This window comes from Trachurus trachurus (assembly GCF_905171665.1).
Source record: "Trachurus trachurus genome assembly, chromosome: 8".
In the NCBI taxonomy this organism is placed as follows: domain Eukaryota; kingdom Metazoa; phylum Chordata; class Actinopteri; order Carangiformes; family Carangidae; genus Trachurus; species Trachurus trachurus.
In genome coordinates, this window is record NC_139905.1 from 6,204,342 (window position 1) to 6,221,133 (window position 16,792).

Genomic DNA, 16,792 nt, shown 5'->3' on the forward strand with positions numbered 1-16,792 from the left:
AGAAAAGCAGCTCATGTTATTAATTAGCATCTATTACTGAGGTTTTTTTTATTATTATCATTATTACAACACTGCTTTTGTAAGCACTTTGAAACCAGGCCGGAGGTCAAACCAAGGCGTCAAATCAGGAGTTAGTGTCGCTTCGTTTTGCAAATGCATTGACAAGCTTTGGTTTAAAAAAAGAAAAACTAAAGATGATGAAACTGCTCATAAATTAGGAAGCTGTGCACTTATTGAACTAATCATTTATGCCAATAACCTCAAGTGGCCTTGTGGTACTAAAAAAAAAAACGTAATGACTGTACTGATGGGATGTTGGTAGTGTTTCCCCTCAGGCTTGAGACTTGGCACTGAATGAAGGTTTTCTATCATTTCTGACATATGAAGCATCATATTATGTGTTTGACTCATCTAATTCTATCATGTTCAGCTTTTTTAGGTTTCAGTTTTGTCTCCGAATCTGCACCTCAGTGTTGAACACTGCTGCAGCTTTGAGGCATTTATTAAATAATCCACAACACAAACTCACTGAGATTTAACCAGGCACTTTGTAAGGATTCTTTTTTATTATTATTTTAGCATCTTTACTGTACAGAAGGAATGTCAAATGAACAATATCAACAATTTGGTGCCTTTTTTAAAATCACAGTAACATCACATAACATGACACATCAGCCTTTTTTTTTTTTTTTTTTTTGCTTTGTTTTTATTTTACTTTTCGTTCAGTCGATGCTTCAACAACAGAAGAGATTATTTACACACACAAACTAAGTTTTTTTTTCCCTTTCATTGTAGTTTTTGAATGTATTTTGTCTATAAATTCACCATCAAACTTGTTTATTTAAAAATCATCCTGACTGACCAACGGTTTTTATCAACTCTTAACCAGTGTCTTAATGTCTAATAAAAATATATGATACATCCTGTACATTATTAGTTTTTTTTTACTTTAATTCTGACAACAGAGGATAAATTTTTATAATAATGGGATTTTTTTTTGATGATATGATGCTGAGTCATAGCTCACATAATTTCCATTGGATCCTGAGGGGGATGCAGTGGTGGGTGTGTGTGTGTGTGTGTGTGTGTTAGGGGGGTTGATGTCATACACAATGGCACCGTGTGACTTGAGCCTATGTCTCATGTGTGACTCACCGTCACAAATGACCGTAACTGAACTCCTGCAGAGTTTAAACCGACTCCTGGAGGTTCGAGTTAAACTCCACGTCGTGGACGTTACCGTAACAGAGCGTCACAGGGGGGGGAAAAATCAGCTTTTTCCCAAACGATGATGAGAAATAAACCACAGACTCAAAGCCGTGGTAACTGTTCATGATGAAACGATGAAATAAAACTTTTATCTGACCGCTTTTTCCACAAATGAACCCCCCAAAAAAACCACAATCTATGAAATTAAATAATCCTTGAATCAATACAGCCATGGTGGATTGGACACAAGAGGGTAATTAGAGCCAGTTGTTGGGAGATGTGGAGATGTGTGTGTGTTGTCCTCGGGGCAAAACACAATGCTAAGGAGGAGAGATGGAGCGGCTCACATGATTGTGCTGTGACTGTCTTCTGAGGCGGTGGGTGTGTGAATATGTCTCTTTTTTTTTTTTCGTCGAGTGGATGAGAGCAGCGAGCGTCTTCACTGCCCTCATTGTCCTTCATGTGAGGCTGATGAGAGGCACCAGTCCTTGGGGCTGCCACAAGCCTGAGCGTCTCTCCACCCAGACAGGGTGATGATCCTGAGGACAGAGCTCTACTGGACAAGGAGCCGCGGCGGGGCTCCCGGAAAATGGGAAGCTGAGGATTAGGTAGAGTGTGGATGGATTGATTTTGTGTTAATTCCTGAAGTTTAGACTTGCAACCACATGAATGTTGTCTTAACCTCTTCTTTTCTTCTTTAAATCCAGGCTGTGAACAAGGTCCGCTTTCTCTTCAGAGCTGCATTTCTTCAGGGACAAAGGCATTGTGGATCTAAGGCGAACCAGCCAAGTGCATGTACACAGACACACAACACACACACACAGACACACACCAGGCCAGACTCAGACTCAGCACCTCACTACTGCCTCAAAGTGAAGCTCCACTTCCCTCTGGATTTACCTGGTAACTGTGCACACCTGCTGCTGCACGGTGACTCCGTCCTGTACCGATGGGTGCGGCCTTCAGGAAGTTCTGCTGCTGCTGCTGCGCCACTGCCGACACCGACGACGACGACGAGAAGCAGCCATTAGTACCGTAAGAGAGTTTTCACTTCCTCATTAATCAATCAATCAATCAGGCTTTATTTGTATAGCACTTTTCATGCCCATGTATCATGTGAAGCTCAAAGTGCTTCACATGATAAAAAACAAGGAACATAAAGGAACACATATTGGGACGGAGACACACATACATTCACATACACATACGCATTCACACAATAATTTTAGAACATTGGATTGTAGAGACATCGAGGAAACGCTATCTAAAATGAAGTAAAATAGATAAAATGAGAAGATGAGAAAGACACTGGATAAAATGAAGTAAAATAGACAGTTGTAGTAGGATAAAATAGAATAAAAATGGATGAATTCAAATAGAATAAAAAAAGATAATAATAAATAAATACAATTAAATGTTTTATAACGATAAAAATAAAAAGAATCAGTTAAAAGCAAGCCTAAAAAGGTAGGTCTTCAGTTTGCTTTTAAAAATTTCCAGATTCTCTGCTCTCCTCAGGTCTTCAGGCGGTCTGTTCCATAGGCGTGGGCCGTAATGATAAAATGAGGCCTCACCATATGTTTTGTGTAGTTGTGTAGTTGTTTTAATGTGTAGTTGTGTGTGTGTGTGTGTGTGTGTGTGTGTGTGTGTGTGTGTGTGTGTGTGTGTGTGTGTGTGTGTGTGTGTGTGTGTGTGTGTGTGTGTGTGTGTGTGTGTGTGTGTGTGTGTGTGTGTGTGTGTGTGTGTGTGTGTGTGTGTGTGTGTGTGTGTGTGTGTGTGTGTGTTGGCCTGGACATACAGTCAAGATCCACTGGAGTATTTCAACCGTGAAGTCCAGAAGCGTCGTGACGAGGAGACCAACCTGTGGAGCACGCCAGGAGACCCCAGCCACTCGGAGAGGGATGACGACCGGACCCTGTACACGCTGCTGCAGGCCCGGACCAAGACCCGCATGGGCTCCACGGTGCGTTAATACACACATGTCACTCAGTTATATTAAAGCAGAAGTAAGCGGAATATTTGTGTTAACATAAGTCTTAAATAGTTATATCTTCCGACAGCAATCACTTACATAGAGCGTTTGGTCTGAAACACGGGTCTGTCAGTCACTCTGCTCTGCTGTAAGCCGAGGAGAAAACTTTCCTTGTATCCTACAACCTTTATCCAATGAGGAGAGAGAACGGCATAAAGGGGCGGTCCTCTCTGTGTGTGCAGCCAAGGGATGCGCGTGAATGTAGTGATGTAGGGACGAGGGCGGGGACTGCTAACTCCATCGGCTGACAAGAAGTTAGCCAAAACGACCGGATCGCTTACTTCTGCTTTAATCTAAAGGGTTTAAAAACAGAAACCAGTAACGAACCAGAGCTCCAGGTGGTGCAGAAATGATTATTATCAGTTATTTAGAGCAGTTATGAGTCAACAGGAAGAGAAGAAATAGAAGAAGGAGACAAGAAGAAGCTGGAGGAGAGTGAAAGTGTTGTGCTTTTCTTCTTTAGGGATACCGGCGTCTCAGTGTGGACATCGAGGCCATGAGAGACACGCGCCGAGAGGTCAGGGACAAGTGGAAGACGATCCTGGAGAACCTGGGTAAGGCTGGACACGTGAGGTGAGGTGTTTTACCCAGGGTTCCTACACAAGTATGGGAAGTATGGAAAAGTGGGCTATAGATTTTGATTTTACACATTTCCAGGTCTGGAAAAGTATGGAAAATGTAAACTATTGCATGGTATGACGGAGTATTAGGGCCACATTGACAAATAAAAAAATCACAAACTTCGAATTCGATAAATTTACGACTTTATTCTCGTAATGTTATGACTTTTTTTCTCGTATGAAATGTACGACTTTATTCTCGTAAATGTACAACTTTATTCTCGTAATTTTCGACTTTATTCTCGTAATGTTATGACTTTTTTCTTGTAGGAAATGTACGACTTATTCTAGTAAATTCTCGTAATTTACGACTTTATTCTCGTAAATTTATGACTTTATTCTCGAAGTTTGTGTGTTTTTTTTTTTTCATTTCTCGATGTGGCTCTAACCCCCCGTCGTAGTATGGAAATATATTTATCTTAACACTCATCGGGGTTTAGTCTTATGTGAAGTTATCTGGGTTTATTATTTTGTATATGCGCTATTAACTACAATCTCCTGGAAATTATTTGGTGACATAATGGCAATCAAATTCAGAATAATCAAAACTAATGATTAATTGCATAATTTATTTACATGATACAGATCTAATCACTTAAATGTCACAAATTGTTTCAATTTTTTTAACCGAGAAGTGTGGAAATTACTAGGGTCTGGAAAAAGTATGGAATTTTGAAATTTCAAATGTGTAGGATCCCTGTTTTTAGCAGATGAGATGGATGATGGAGAGGTTTTTGTTTTGTTTTTTCCTCCTCTTCCTCTTCCTCCTCCTCTCAGGTTTCATGGCGGAGGCCGACTCGCTGCTGACGGTGTCCGCCGGCGCCTCACATGACCGCATGCGTAACGCACCGGCAGCACGTGCCCTCCTCAACACGCTCCACACCGAGACGTCCGTCTTCTGCACCAGAGAGCCTCCACCGGAGAGATACCTCTTCATCCTGGTGAGAGCGCACACACACACACACACACACACACACACACACACACACACACTCTGACCTTCAATCTTTACACTGACCTGGAGCTCAGGGTTAGAAAAACACCCCTGAGAAATATCGCTCCAGTGGTGCTCGACCTTTTCCACCTCGTGGGCTTCTTTTTAAATGTTGAAAAGAAAAGGCCTCTCAACGTTGCCTTCAACAGAGCAAGTTTTATTTTCATGACAACAAGCCACTGATTGTTTTTCTCCTGTTATTTTTACTTTATGGGAAATCCGACTGAGACAGAAAACAAGTGTACGATGTGGTCCGGTGATACAGCAGCAGCAGCAGCATGTTCCTGTCTTTGGTTTATCACATCAAGGCCTTTTTCAACACTTAAAGGGATAGTTCAACATTTTGGCAAATTGGCCCATTGCCATAATCCCTATAGTCATAGCAGTAGGTTTGTTACCTTTAATTTTCGGTGCAAGCTGTTTTTAGAACGGCGGAGCAGAGCCGCGAGCTGCTCAGAGCTACGCTACGGAGGCTCATGGGATTTCTTGGTTTCCCTCATCAAACTCATCAAATACACAATCCAACAACTCCAAAATGCGTGGTGAATGTGCAGGTCACAACTTGTCCACCAGAGTGTTTTGGAGTTGTTGGATTGTGTATTTGATGAGTTTGATGAGGGAAACCAAGAAATCCCATGAGCCTCCGTAGCGTAGCTCTGAGCAGCTCACGGCTCTGCTCCGCCGTTCTAAAAACAGCTTGCACCGACAATTAAAGGTAACAAACCTACTGCTATGACTATAGGAATTATGGCAAAGGGCCAATTTGCCAAAATGTTGAAATATCCCTTTAAAAGGTTTTAAAAGATAGTTTCAATTTAAAGGTCCAGTGCGTAATAATTGGTTTAAGGTTTATTGGCTAAATCTGAATATACTCCCCATGAATATATTTGTATAAGTGTATAATTGCTATAAAATAAAAAAAGTGGGTTTTCTTAGCCTTATAATTATTCTTTTATACAAACATATAACAAGGGTCTTGCTTTAGAGAGTGTCGCCATCTTGCGCCGCCATGTTTGTACGGCAGCCTGAACGGAAAATCCAGCCAACCAGAGAGCTGCAGCCTAGTATCTGAACGCTAGATATCACGGTTTTCCCTCTATTTTACACACTGGACCTTTAAACATAAAAAAATTGCTTAGCGGCGTTTTTTTTTTAAAAATGTATAATTAACCGTTTAACCACTATAACGCAGTGTTGCAAATGATTTGTCGGCCCCTCTTGCAGTAGTTTCACATCCCACCAGTGGGACCCCGACCCACAGGTTGGGAACCGTTCGTGCTAAACATGCTAACATCACCCAGTCAAAGGCCTCAGCGCTGCCGGCTGCAGCTGCAGAAGGAGCTTCTGTCCTCAGACTGGAGACCAAATCTGTCCTAACAAGTTTACAAAGCTGTTCCGCTACAAATCTGTCTGACAATAACTCATTCATTTATCCCAATGCTTGGATCACAACAGCGCCCTTGTCTTAACTATGACATTAGGGGGCATGAACTCGTCTTCAGAGGCGGCACAGCAGGTCCAAACCCACTGAACTCATGAAAACTGTGTAAATATTCAATTACAAGTACAATTGTCCACTTAAAGTACATAAATATTGTACGTAAGTTGTGGTTCTGTGGTTGAAATGTTCCTTTGGCTGCTGCAGTATTATATGTTTCATTATAGTTTATATGTGGGTTTATTATACAATAGGTTTTTGTGGTGTTTCTCAAACAGGGGGTTTGGCCACTGTGAAGGGTCGTGAGGATCAAGAAGATAGATTTCTGCTGCTCAGAGCTGTTTTGGTTTTTGATTTTTGCAATTTTAACTCCTTAATAACTGGATTAACTTCATCTAACTTCATCTAGAAGGCAAACGGTTTGGTTTAGGTGGACTGCATCATGGAAACTCTGCTGTTTTTTCTGCTTTTACAAGCGCAGGAGTGAACTCTGGCCCTTTACCACCGATATTCTGACAATAATCACAATACAATTCCCCTCTTCATCTCTTCTCAGGATCGTCTCCTGTATCTAGACATAGCTGAAGATTTCCTAGCGAAGGCGAGGCGCTTCTACCCGCCCAGAGATGACTCTGACGATGAGGAGCCGGGGGGCCTGAACATCAACCTGCCGCTGCTGCTGGCCAGGATGGAGGCCGTGAACGGAGGAGGCGAGGAGGAGGAGGAGGAGGAGGAAGACAGCGACCGAGACAACGGAAACTTCAGTGACAGATCCTAACAAGGTCTGTGCAGGTGGAGGCTGTAATGATGATAGACACAAGGCAGGGGGCAGTAGTCATCAACCCTTTGAGACGTGGATGTGAATTGCGTAGCTCCTCTCTTCAAGTAGTAGAAGTTTTAAAGATGAAGAAATTCTCCTTTTCTCCCCAAACTGCACAGCTTGAGTCTTAATCTGTGTCCTCTGGTCAAAATCTAAAAGGGTTTAGCAGATTTTCAGGTGAATATTTCAAAGGTGTGTGTCTGTATTTTTTGTTTTTTTTGTTTTTTGTTTCTTGTTTTATCAAGTTCCTAGCCTGTTTGTTGTTCAGCTGTTGTGAACCTCCAGGGTAGCGATGTTCCTTTGAGCAGACCCTCTTTATATTTTGTCCTATGATTATCAGCACTCATTTCATCCAATCACATGATTAGTAACTACCCAGACAAAAATAGCCCAGTATTAGTAGGACTCCTTAACTAATTCAAGTCTGCAGCGTTTGGCTTCAACATCTTTTTTTTTTTTTTTTTGGTGGAAAAACAGCAGATGGAGAAACTTGTGTAGTAAAGTGCTGAATGTTGAACTTTTCAAATGATTGTGTGTGTGACTTTCAGATGATGTGTGAGGGTGTGTTTTTGTTTCCCCTCCAGCGATTATACTGAAAATGTGAAAGGATTTCTAAACTCGTGGCAAGTTTGTGTATGTGTCATGGTGCACAGTTCACGGTTTTCAATAAAGTTGCAGCCCTGAAGCCTCATGTGTGTCTGTGTGTGTGTGTGTTACAGTGTCACAAGTTGGTATGATGTTTTCTTTTACAGCTGAAAGTGACATGAGGCGCCACAATTACACAGAATAACAGAAGAATGAGCGTCTTAAAATAAACTTGAAGACAAGACGGTCGAGTGGACACAGCAGCAGCAGCAGCTGATCCACGGAAACTGTAACAGCAGAGCAACATTCCTGCAAAGTACAAGACATTAAGTGTCTTCTTCATTCTGGTCCCGTGCCCTCACGTGGCCGGCCGCCTGTGTCCTGTGTCCTGTGTCCTACCCCTACCCGTGGCTGGATCACAATCTGATCCACAGACGTGACATAAATCCTGTCCCGGTGCAGGACGTCCAGCATCTGACCGTCCCGCCGGGGCCGAGAGCAGACGCTGTGGGTTTCAAGAGGTGATGATGATGATGATGATGTTCAGCTGGTGGTCAGTTGGATGGGAGGAGGAGCTGGTGGTGGTGGTGGTTGTGTTGTTATTTTGTTGTTGTTATGTAACAGAGACAGACACTCTGGCGTGGCGAGGCACATGTTCGAGCACGGCACCAGCCTGTTGGCGCTCTCTGGCGTGCAGACACAATGCCAGTGCAACCGCTCGGTGGGGCAAAGCATGAAACACTACACTGAAAAGCTGCTGGGTTTAAAAAAAAAAAATAACTGCACCACTGGGAAACTATTGGGCAAAACATGCACTGCTGTGTTTTAACATTTTAATCCGGGGTATTGGTTTGTGCATTTGACCCGGCCTGCTGAGTGACATACGACTGTATTACTCATGGTGGATTATTTTCTGTCTTGCTGCCTTGATACTTTTATATTTAGTAATAATAACAACAACAGTGGTTTGTATTACAGAGCAGTGGCCTACTGTTGTACACTTTTAATATATTATAGTCTAATCACACACAGGACATGTTAAATGTAGATGTTTTAATGACATTTCATTATCTTCCATGCAAAATTAGTCTCTGCAGAGACATTTAGGCCTACTAATTATTTTGAACAAGATTTAGAAGGTAAATTTGTATTCATGAATACAAACCTTCTAAATCTAGTCTTGTTCTAAATAAGTGAAGTTAAAGTTAATATTATGATTATGTTAGAGGCTGACTGTACAGTTAGCATCCAACTGTAACCTTGTAATGTCCATATTTAAGATAATTAGCAGCCAATGCTAACTAACCCTTTCAATGATTCATGTTGCATTTTTAGCTACATGGCAAACCTTGTTTAAAAGAAAGTGTAGATAATAATGTAATGTCCACACATATAACAACTTTTAACAGCTAATATTGGCCTTATTTTTGCTTAATTTAGGTGGCATTCTGTAGCTACATTAATGCTAATTGTAGTTTTATTGATGTTACCAGTAGATTTAAACAAAACCAAAGCTAGTAGTTAATGCTTTTGTCACATTTTTTCCTTAAAGGGAAACAACAAAAAACATCAACTGCAGTTTTTTTTAAAGGGGAACTATGCAAGCCTGGTTTCTTTTCCTCTGTTTTGCTAACCCTCCATGTGCATTTCTTTTTTTCAATGAAGTCAGCGAGAAAGCAATCCATGGAGCGGTGGATAACTTTATATATCATACGCGATGTTACAATGTGTATATTTGTGTAGTCTTATCTGTCATAAACAAGAGATTACGGGTTATGGGGAAGACGAGAGCTGGGACGCCGGGTCGGAGGCTCTGGTTTTACAAGGTTATGGTTTTCAGCCAAGAGACGCTAGGTGGAAAGCAGAGAACCTCCATTCTCCCTGGAACTAGTTACAAGTCATTGATTTAACCATCACAATTACTCTGAAGCTGGTTCATTAAGGTAAAAACTTAGCATAATTAAGGGAAAAGTCCTGCGTAGTTCCTCTTTATCACAATCTATAGCTACAGGCCAAATGTACCTGTTAATTTAATTATAGGCTACCCAACAGGAAATTCACTTAAAAATAGTTAAATTTAGAAACCAATGTGACATAGTCCACCTAATAGACAGTAGTTTGAATATTACCTCCATAAAATGCTGCCCACACAATACAGTTTGACAGCGACCAAGTGGGAAAATGAATAAACAGATTATGAACAAGCTTTGACTACAGAGACAACCCAGCACTTTTTTTTTTCATCAGTGTCAAGTCAAACAGAACATTTTGTGTCCACACATGATTCAACAGAAAGTTATAGCTTTCCTTCAGGTTCTTCTTGGTGCTAAGCAAGCACTTTGTGTCAGGTCGACCTGTGTGGGAGGCTCCTCTGTCCTCCCAGATTCACTCAACTGTCACAAAAAAAAGAAAGACGAAAAGTTGAACTTGCAGCCAACTTGCACTCACAATATTTTGCTTTATTTACCATCTCCTGACAGGCCTGGGCTTTATCCTGCCATCGCCCTTCTCCTCCTTCTCTCTCCTTCTCCCTCCCACTCCACGTCTCTTTCTCGGTGACAGCTCATTTAAATGTCACTTCCCGGCAGCTGCAGCCGTGTTGTTATGCAACACAAAGTTCTTCCCGGACGGGGTCGGGTCTGGTGCTGGTGGAGGGATGAGGAGAACACACAGGGGTTGATGATCAACCCTCCACATCTCTGGCTTCATTAAAGGGATAGTTCAACATTTTTGGCAAATTGTCCCATTGCTATAATCCCTATAGTCATAGCAGTAGGTTTGTTACCTTTAATTGTCGTGGCAAGCTATTTTTAGAATGGCGGAGTTGCTCAGAGCTACACTACGGAGGCTCATGGGATTTCTTGGTTTCCCTCATCAAACTTTATTTATTTATTTGTTTGTTTATTTCGGGCAAATTAGATCATCATCATCACACATTATCTTAGTTCAAATAATACAATACACATGGCCGAAAGGGAAAGCGGGAGAAGCAAAAGCTTATCTAGTCCTGCCCCCGTCATCAAATACACAATCCAACAACTCCAAAACGCTCTGGTGGACAAGTTGTGACCTGCACATTCACCACGCTATGAGATAATAACAGAACGTTACCAGACAGAGTTGTTTTAGAGGTAAATTCAGAGACTGCTTGATGAAAAACTGCCCCCGACGGGAATGCGCATCAGCTGTTTTGCATGAATTTACTTCAAAAACAACTCTGTCTGTAACGTTGTGTTATTATCTCATAGCGTGGTGAATGTGCAGGTCACAACTTGTCCACCAGAGCGTTTTGGAGTTGTTGGATTGTGTATTTGATGAGTTTGATGAGGGAAACCAAGAAATCCCATGAGCCTCCGTAGCGTAGCTCTGAGCAGCTCGCGGCTCTGCTCCGCCGTTCTAAAAATAGCTTGCACCGACAATTAAAGCTAACAAACCTACTGCTATGATTATAGCGATTATGGCAATGGGCCAATTCGCCAAAATGTTGAGCTATCCCTTTAACATAGCATGAGTCACCCCGCCTTCCCAATAAACCAGCTAAGAGCCAGCTGATCTCCTCTCACAGCTGTGGCAGGTGAGTAAGCAAACAATCACAAACCCAGATTAAAGCGTGGGCCTGTGCACATGGTTAAAGAGCTGATTGCTGCAGTGTCAAGTTGAATCTAAAAAGATATGATCTCAATGGTGTGGGACCTTGCATAGTGACTTATTAGGTTTCTGAACTGGCACCTCATGGTTGCCATGGTGGCATCATAACACGACTGAACGCACGACCCCAGGGATGCCTAACGGGGAACCAGCTCTCTTATCTATCTCTCTTTCTCTACTGATACTGAGCAATATTTTTTGCACATGCGGCGCCACTCTGCTGAGAAATGTCAACGAGGAAATTAAAATATTGTCGCACCTGACAAGCAAAAAGGACAACAGCACTTAAACTGTTGCACAATGTGTTTGGGACAGGAGTAATTAGTGAGAGGGAACACTTTAATTTACCATTTAATGGACAATGTAACTGTTATTAAACGATTTGTAAATGTAATTGCATGCAGATGTAAATGTCTGGTAATCTAAATGTCGACAATTAGCCTACAACTCCTGCTGCCCCTTATGCAGATGTAATATTATGCACATATATTAAAGATGAAATACATCTACAAGGCTACATAAAAATAAACATGTATGTAAAAAATGATGTATGAAACCTTTTAGGAATTGCAAAAAAAAGTATGTATCATCCTATATGTTTGCTTATAATATATACATAAATATATATCAATCATAGTCTGTCAATATATGCTAGTAGTTTCCAATTAGGATAGAAATAATGAGAAATGAATTAAAAAACATGTATGTTGTTTTTATAACGACATAGACATGTTACACATAGTTTTTCCATACAAAATATATTGTGTCAATATTGAAAGCATATTGATATTTAGAATTTAGAAATGTGTCTATTAAAATTAAGAAGAAGACATTTTTATTCATATAGCACATTTCCTGCCAGAGGCAACTCAATGTGCTTCACAGCCATAATACACAGATGAAAAAAACAAAGCAAGCACAGCGAATACAGGAATAAACAATGTAGATATTTTGATAAATGTATTAATTTTACTTTGGTCATATTATATAGGTTGTAAACAAACACATATCTTCATCTGCCAATATGATGTATATGATAATAACACATCCCCTGATGGGTCAACATCATAACTTTATTTCAAACAGGACAAACAGTAACCTACATGTTGTACCTACCTATATATAACATTTCTGTAAGGCCAAAATGAACAATAATATAATAAATCGACGGATATTATGGAACCACGATGTCATAATTTGGTGCAGATCTGGCAGGTTGCATAATTAAGTCATTACTCCACGTGCCACTAATGCAGAAGACATTTAAAGACGGTGTGTGAGCGATCTGCTTCTTGTCACTGTGGATGTGATTCCGATACATCTGATACAAGATATCGGATGAAACCAGCGCCTGATGTGGATGAATGAGTCAGAGACAGGGACCGGTAGTAACATCACACCAACAGGCAACTGTCAAGGCTGCATGTTTGTGTACTTGTGTGTGTGTGTGTGTGTGTGTGTGTGTGTGTGTGTACTTGAGGCTGTAACCTGAGCTGATTACGGATTGCGTGGTGCTCTGTCACTGCGGTAATGAATCACCAGGGATGCAGCTCTCTCCCCCGCTACTGTGAGGCAGCAGCAGCAGCAGCAGCAGCAGTGAACTGTAATGGCATCTAATGAGGGGTCTGGATGTTGTGACGAGGCGCAGCTGTCGTATAAACTCCTCATATCAGATCCCGTGTTATGAATAATAAAATAAAATAAAAATTCAAAAGTCTGATGCAGCCGCTCCACAAAGTTCTCTGACTTCTCACCTTGTCGCTCCACGTGACGGATGTTGTTGTTCTCAGGCCTGAAGCGGCTGCATCACTGATAACTTTCCACATTAGTGAGCTGAGCTGCCACCTGCTGCTTCATGTACATCAAGACCAAAACCTTATTAAGATTCCTGACCACTGACTGAACCTGTTGTGTGTGTTGTTGGACTGCATGTCCACATACAGTAACAGTGCTGTGAAAGAGGATTTGCCCCCTTCCGGATTTCATATTTGTCACACTTAAATGTTTAAGATCATCAAACAAATGTGGATATTAGACAAAGATATCCCAAGTAAATATGAAATGCAGTTTTTAAATGATCATTTCATTTTAAAGGCTCTCACTGTGGTTCGCTGGAGTCCCAAAGCTTAAGAAATGGCTTTGTGACACTTTCCTGACTGATAGGTGTCAATGATTTTGTTTGTTTTTTCATCTTTTATCCTCAGAATATCCTCATAAGGTTAAAAAAAAAAGGTTAAGTAAAGTAAAGTGTGACTTTAAAGGCATACTTTACTTTACTTTTTTGAATTTTTCCCCTCCCGTTAAACCGGCCTGCGCTCCCTGCCTCCCTTGCCTACTGTACCAGAAGCTTCCTCCTTCAGCTGTTGTTAACATTTCCTTGTTTCCCACATTCTCTGTTGTAAACTGTTTTCTTGTCTGTAACAACATCTATTGCACGTCTGTCCGTCCTGGGTGAGGGATCCCTCCTCTGTTGCTCACCCTGAGGTTTCTCCGATTTTTCCCTGTTAAAAGGGTTTTATGGAGTTTTTCCTCAGTGGATGTGAGGGTCTAAGGACAGAGGATGTTGTTACGATGCCATGTGAAGCCCTTTGAGACAAACTGTTTTGTAAAAACGGGCTATACAAATAAAATTGCCTTGCCTTGCCTTAGATAGTGGCATGACGTTTTGGTTTTTGAGATCTCTCAGCCAACTTCACTTCATTCAAACAGGTTCTATTGAAGTGGTTTCTTCATTCAACAGGTCTGGCAGTGATCAGGCCTGGGTGTGGATGGTTAAATTGATGTCAACTTTCCAAAAACTTAGGTTTATCACAGTTAGTTCATGAGGTAATTACTTTTTCACATAGGGCCAGGTAGGTTTGGATAGCTTTCCCCCCCAAAAAAACTTAAATCACCATTTAAAAACTGCATTTTACATTCACTTGGGTTATTTTTGTCTAATATCCAAATTTGTTGAATGATTGTAAACAAGTGTGACAAAAGGGGGCAAATGCTTTTTCACGGCCCTGTACTTTGTATAATCTCCATGCGGACACACTGTCCCCCTTCCAAGACAACTGTGATCGCAGCTGAAGTGGAAAGTGCCGGGCAGAGCGATTACTGGAGGTGACGGTGCAGTACAGTTTGAGAATCAGAGGATTTTCAGCCCAATTACCCCCCTAAGCCCCTCCTCGGAGTGGGCCCGTCGATCCGAGCTCTCCGGGAATGAGACTTGGAACACTTCGGTGTCGGATGTCAGAGCACACTGATTGTAGAGTGACAACATGGATCAGAAATAGCAACAGAGGGTCTATAAAAGACGTGGACAGAGCCGAGCCCAGACACAGACTGCACACAGCGGACGGAGAGCCAGGTGATAGAGCAGCTGAAGCATCACTGGAACATCTCAGACCCAACCAAACCAAACCGATCGACCGATTGAGATACCAACCTTTTTTGGGAAAACAATCCAATCTGAGACAAGATCTTAAAGGCCTTGGCCCAGCAGCACTAGCAGCAGCAGCAGACAAGATGCCATTCTGTACCGTCCTAGAGAAGTGTAACGGCGAGGTGGTGCGAGCCGATCTGGCCTGCAGCGTCCGAGAGGAGAACAGGGCTCAGAGGGAGAGCTACAGCGCCGACTGGCACAGTATCGGCCTCAAGACTCGACCTCAGGACAGGTGAGAGCTCATGGACCAATCAGAGGTCCTTTAACTTTACTGTGCAACTTTGGTTTCCTGACTTTACTTTGCAGGTTCTTGGTTGACCTGTTCTTGTATTGCAGGTTATCTTTCCAAGATTAATTGTCTTATTTCTTGTCAAAATGTATAATATTTAGTCAAAACTAATCTCTTTCCACTTAAATTAACTTGTTTTTAGATCATTTTCACTTGTTTCAAACAAATTTTCACTTGAAATAAGTAGAAAAATCTGCCAGTGAGTGAAAGTAGGTTTTTTGTGCTTGTAATAAGAAAGAAAAACTTGCTCCACTATCAGATTTTTCTACTTATTTCAAGTGAAAATATGCTTGAAAGAAGTAAAAAGTGTCTAAAAACAAGCTACTTTTTATGTGACAAGTCTTATTTTGAGTATAATTTGATTTGTTTTGACTAGAAGTGACATTTTGACTAGAAATAAGACAAATATTCTTAGTTTAGATTTTGAGTTTTTTGCAGTGTTTCTAACTTCACCCGCTCTTTGTCCTGCAGACAAACCATGAACATGAACGACGACTCTCGCAGGGAGACTCTGTCCCGACAGTGGCGGGCCCGTTCTCTGGTGCAGACCTGCCCCTCCGGCGTCTTCCGGGTGGGCACGGTGGAGAGAGGGGTGAGGGAGCACCAGCTGCTGCCCAAGAGAAACACCCTCCCCTTGCCCATCTTCACCCCGGCCGAGCTGGGCGTCCGGCTGGGACGTGGAGCCGCGCACACCGAGGACGACCTGCTGCCCTACCCCAACCCCGACGGCGCCTGCCCCAGCAAGAGGAGCGTGGACGACATCACCAGAGATCTGCCCCCGGTCAAGCCCACGCTCATGGAGTTCGCCAAAGCTCCCAAAGTCCTGGGCCGCTCCATGTCCCAGGAGGTCCAGAGAGGGTGAAAGACCCGAAAGGAAAAGTGGATGTTAGGGAGAGACGAGAAGGCTGACAGATGGAGATTGAGCAGAGCATGACAAGAAGATGTATATAGATTTATAAATCCTACATATTGTAGATTTCTAGTCACGATCTGTGTTTCTTGGCGATCACAGCTCCAGGTAAATGTCACGCTTGGCATTTGGTGGTCAGTGGTATTAGAGGTGGTGGTTTCTGAGGGCATTCGCATTGTGATGGAGAGTCGGTGGTGATGTGTGGTAAGAGCTAATCTCCACCCGGCTGCAGACTCACATCACATCCACTCATCTCCTTAGTGGTAGCAACTGTGTGCATGGCAGCACCGGTGCACCTCCACCAATGCAGCATGCACTTTATTTTGTGTATTGCAAATGTGCAAATATCCTCATAAGATTTAAAAAAAAAAAAGAAAAAGCGGTCGTCTGACTGACTGCAGAAAGTCACAGATTGGAAATGACGCAGCAAAGACCGAGGCAGGTAGCAGACTGTAAAGAGGAGGAGGGAGGGAGGGGGAGTCAGAGAAGGGGAGGGGTGAGGGCTTCAGGGGGGGGCAACATGCCTTGGTCAGCATCCAGGCCCCAGGAAGCCCCCGACAGCCTCTGATCTGTGTGGAGAGGACGGTATGCTCTGGCGGCGGCTGACTGTACATACGTGATTGAGAAGAGGACTTAGGAAAAACAAATGACCTGTTCTGTTTATTATTCACTGATCTACCTTGATAAACATGTGTATGGCAGAGGAAAGAACAAACAGGAGGAAAAAAGACAAAAAAAAAAACTTGTGGTGTTAACGAATTTTAAAAACGTGTGACATGATGTTGAAATATTTCTGCTAGATATTTATTATTTTTACAAA

At 42.2% G+C, this 16,792-nt stretch overlaps 2 protein-coding genes across 2 annotated transcripts; both read left to right on the forward strand.

The window, feature by feature from the left end:
• The first annotated feature begins 1,632 nt into the window (after positions 1 to 1,632).
• LOC310990086 (melanoregulin) lies at positions 1,633 to 7,477 on the forward strand. The gene is made up of 6 exons (XM_083977322.1): positions 1,633 to 1,817; positions 1,917 to 2,244; positions 3,010 to 3,172; positions 3,705 to 3,795; positions 4,639 to 4,802; positions 6,850 to 7,477. The coding sequence occupies exons 2-6, from the start codon at positions 2,159 to 2,161 to the stop codon at positions 7,069 to 7,071; spliced, it is 726 nt and encodes a 241-aa protein (XP_083833448.1). The 5' UTR covers positions 1,633 to 1,817; positions 1,917 to 2,158; the 3' UTR covers positions 7,072 to 7,477.
• A 7,237-nt stretch (positions 7,478 to 14,714) lies between these two features.
• On the forward strand, positions 14,715 to 16,351 carry tcap (titin-cap (telethonin)). The gene is made up of 2 exons (XM_083977536.1): positions 14,715 to 15,005; positions 15,534 to 16,351. Exons 1-2 carry the CDS (start codon positions 14,857 to 14,859, stop codon positions 15,922 to 15,924), a joined length of 540 nt encoding a protein of 179 aa, XP_083833662.1. The 5' UTR covers positions 14,715 to 14,856; the 3' UTR covers positions 15,925 to 16,351.
• Positions 16,352 to 16,792: the final 441 nt, after the last annotated feature.

Coding starts and splice junctions, on each gene's coding strand:
- tcap (XM_083977536.1), top strand. CDS start 14,857: ATGCCATTCTGTACCGTCCTAGAGAAGTGTAACGGCGAGGTGGTGCGA. Junction 15,006..15,533: donor AAGACTCGACCTCAGGACAG/GTGAGAGCTCAT, acceptor TTTGTCCTGCAG/ACAAACCATGAACATGAACG.
- LOC310990086 (XM_083977322.1), top strand. CDS start 2,159: ATGGGTGCGGCCTTCAGGAAGTTCTGCTGCTGCTGCTGCGCCACTGCC. Junction 2,245..3,009: donor GAGAAGCAGCCATTAGTACC/GTAAGAGAGTTT, acceptor CTGGACATACAG/TCAAGATCCACTGGAGTATT. Junction 3,173..3,704: donor AGACCCGCATGGGCTCCACG/GTGCGTTAATAC, acceptor TTTCTTCTTTAG/GGATACCGGCGTCTCAGTGT.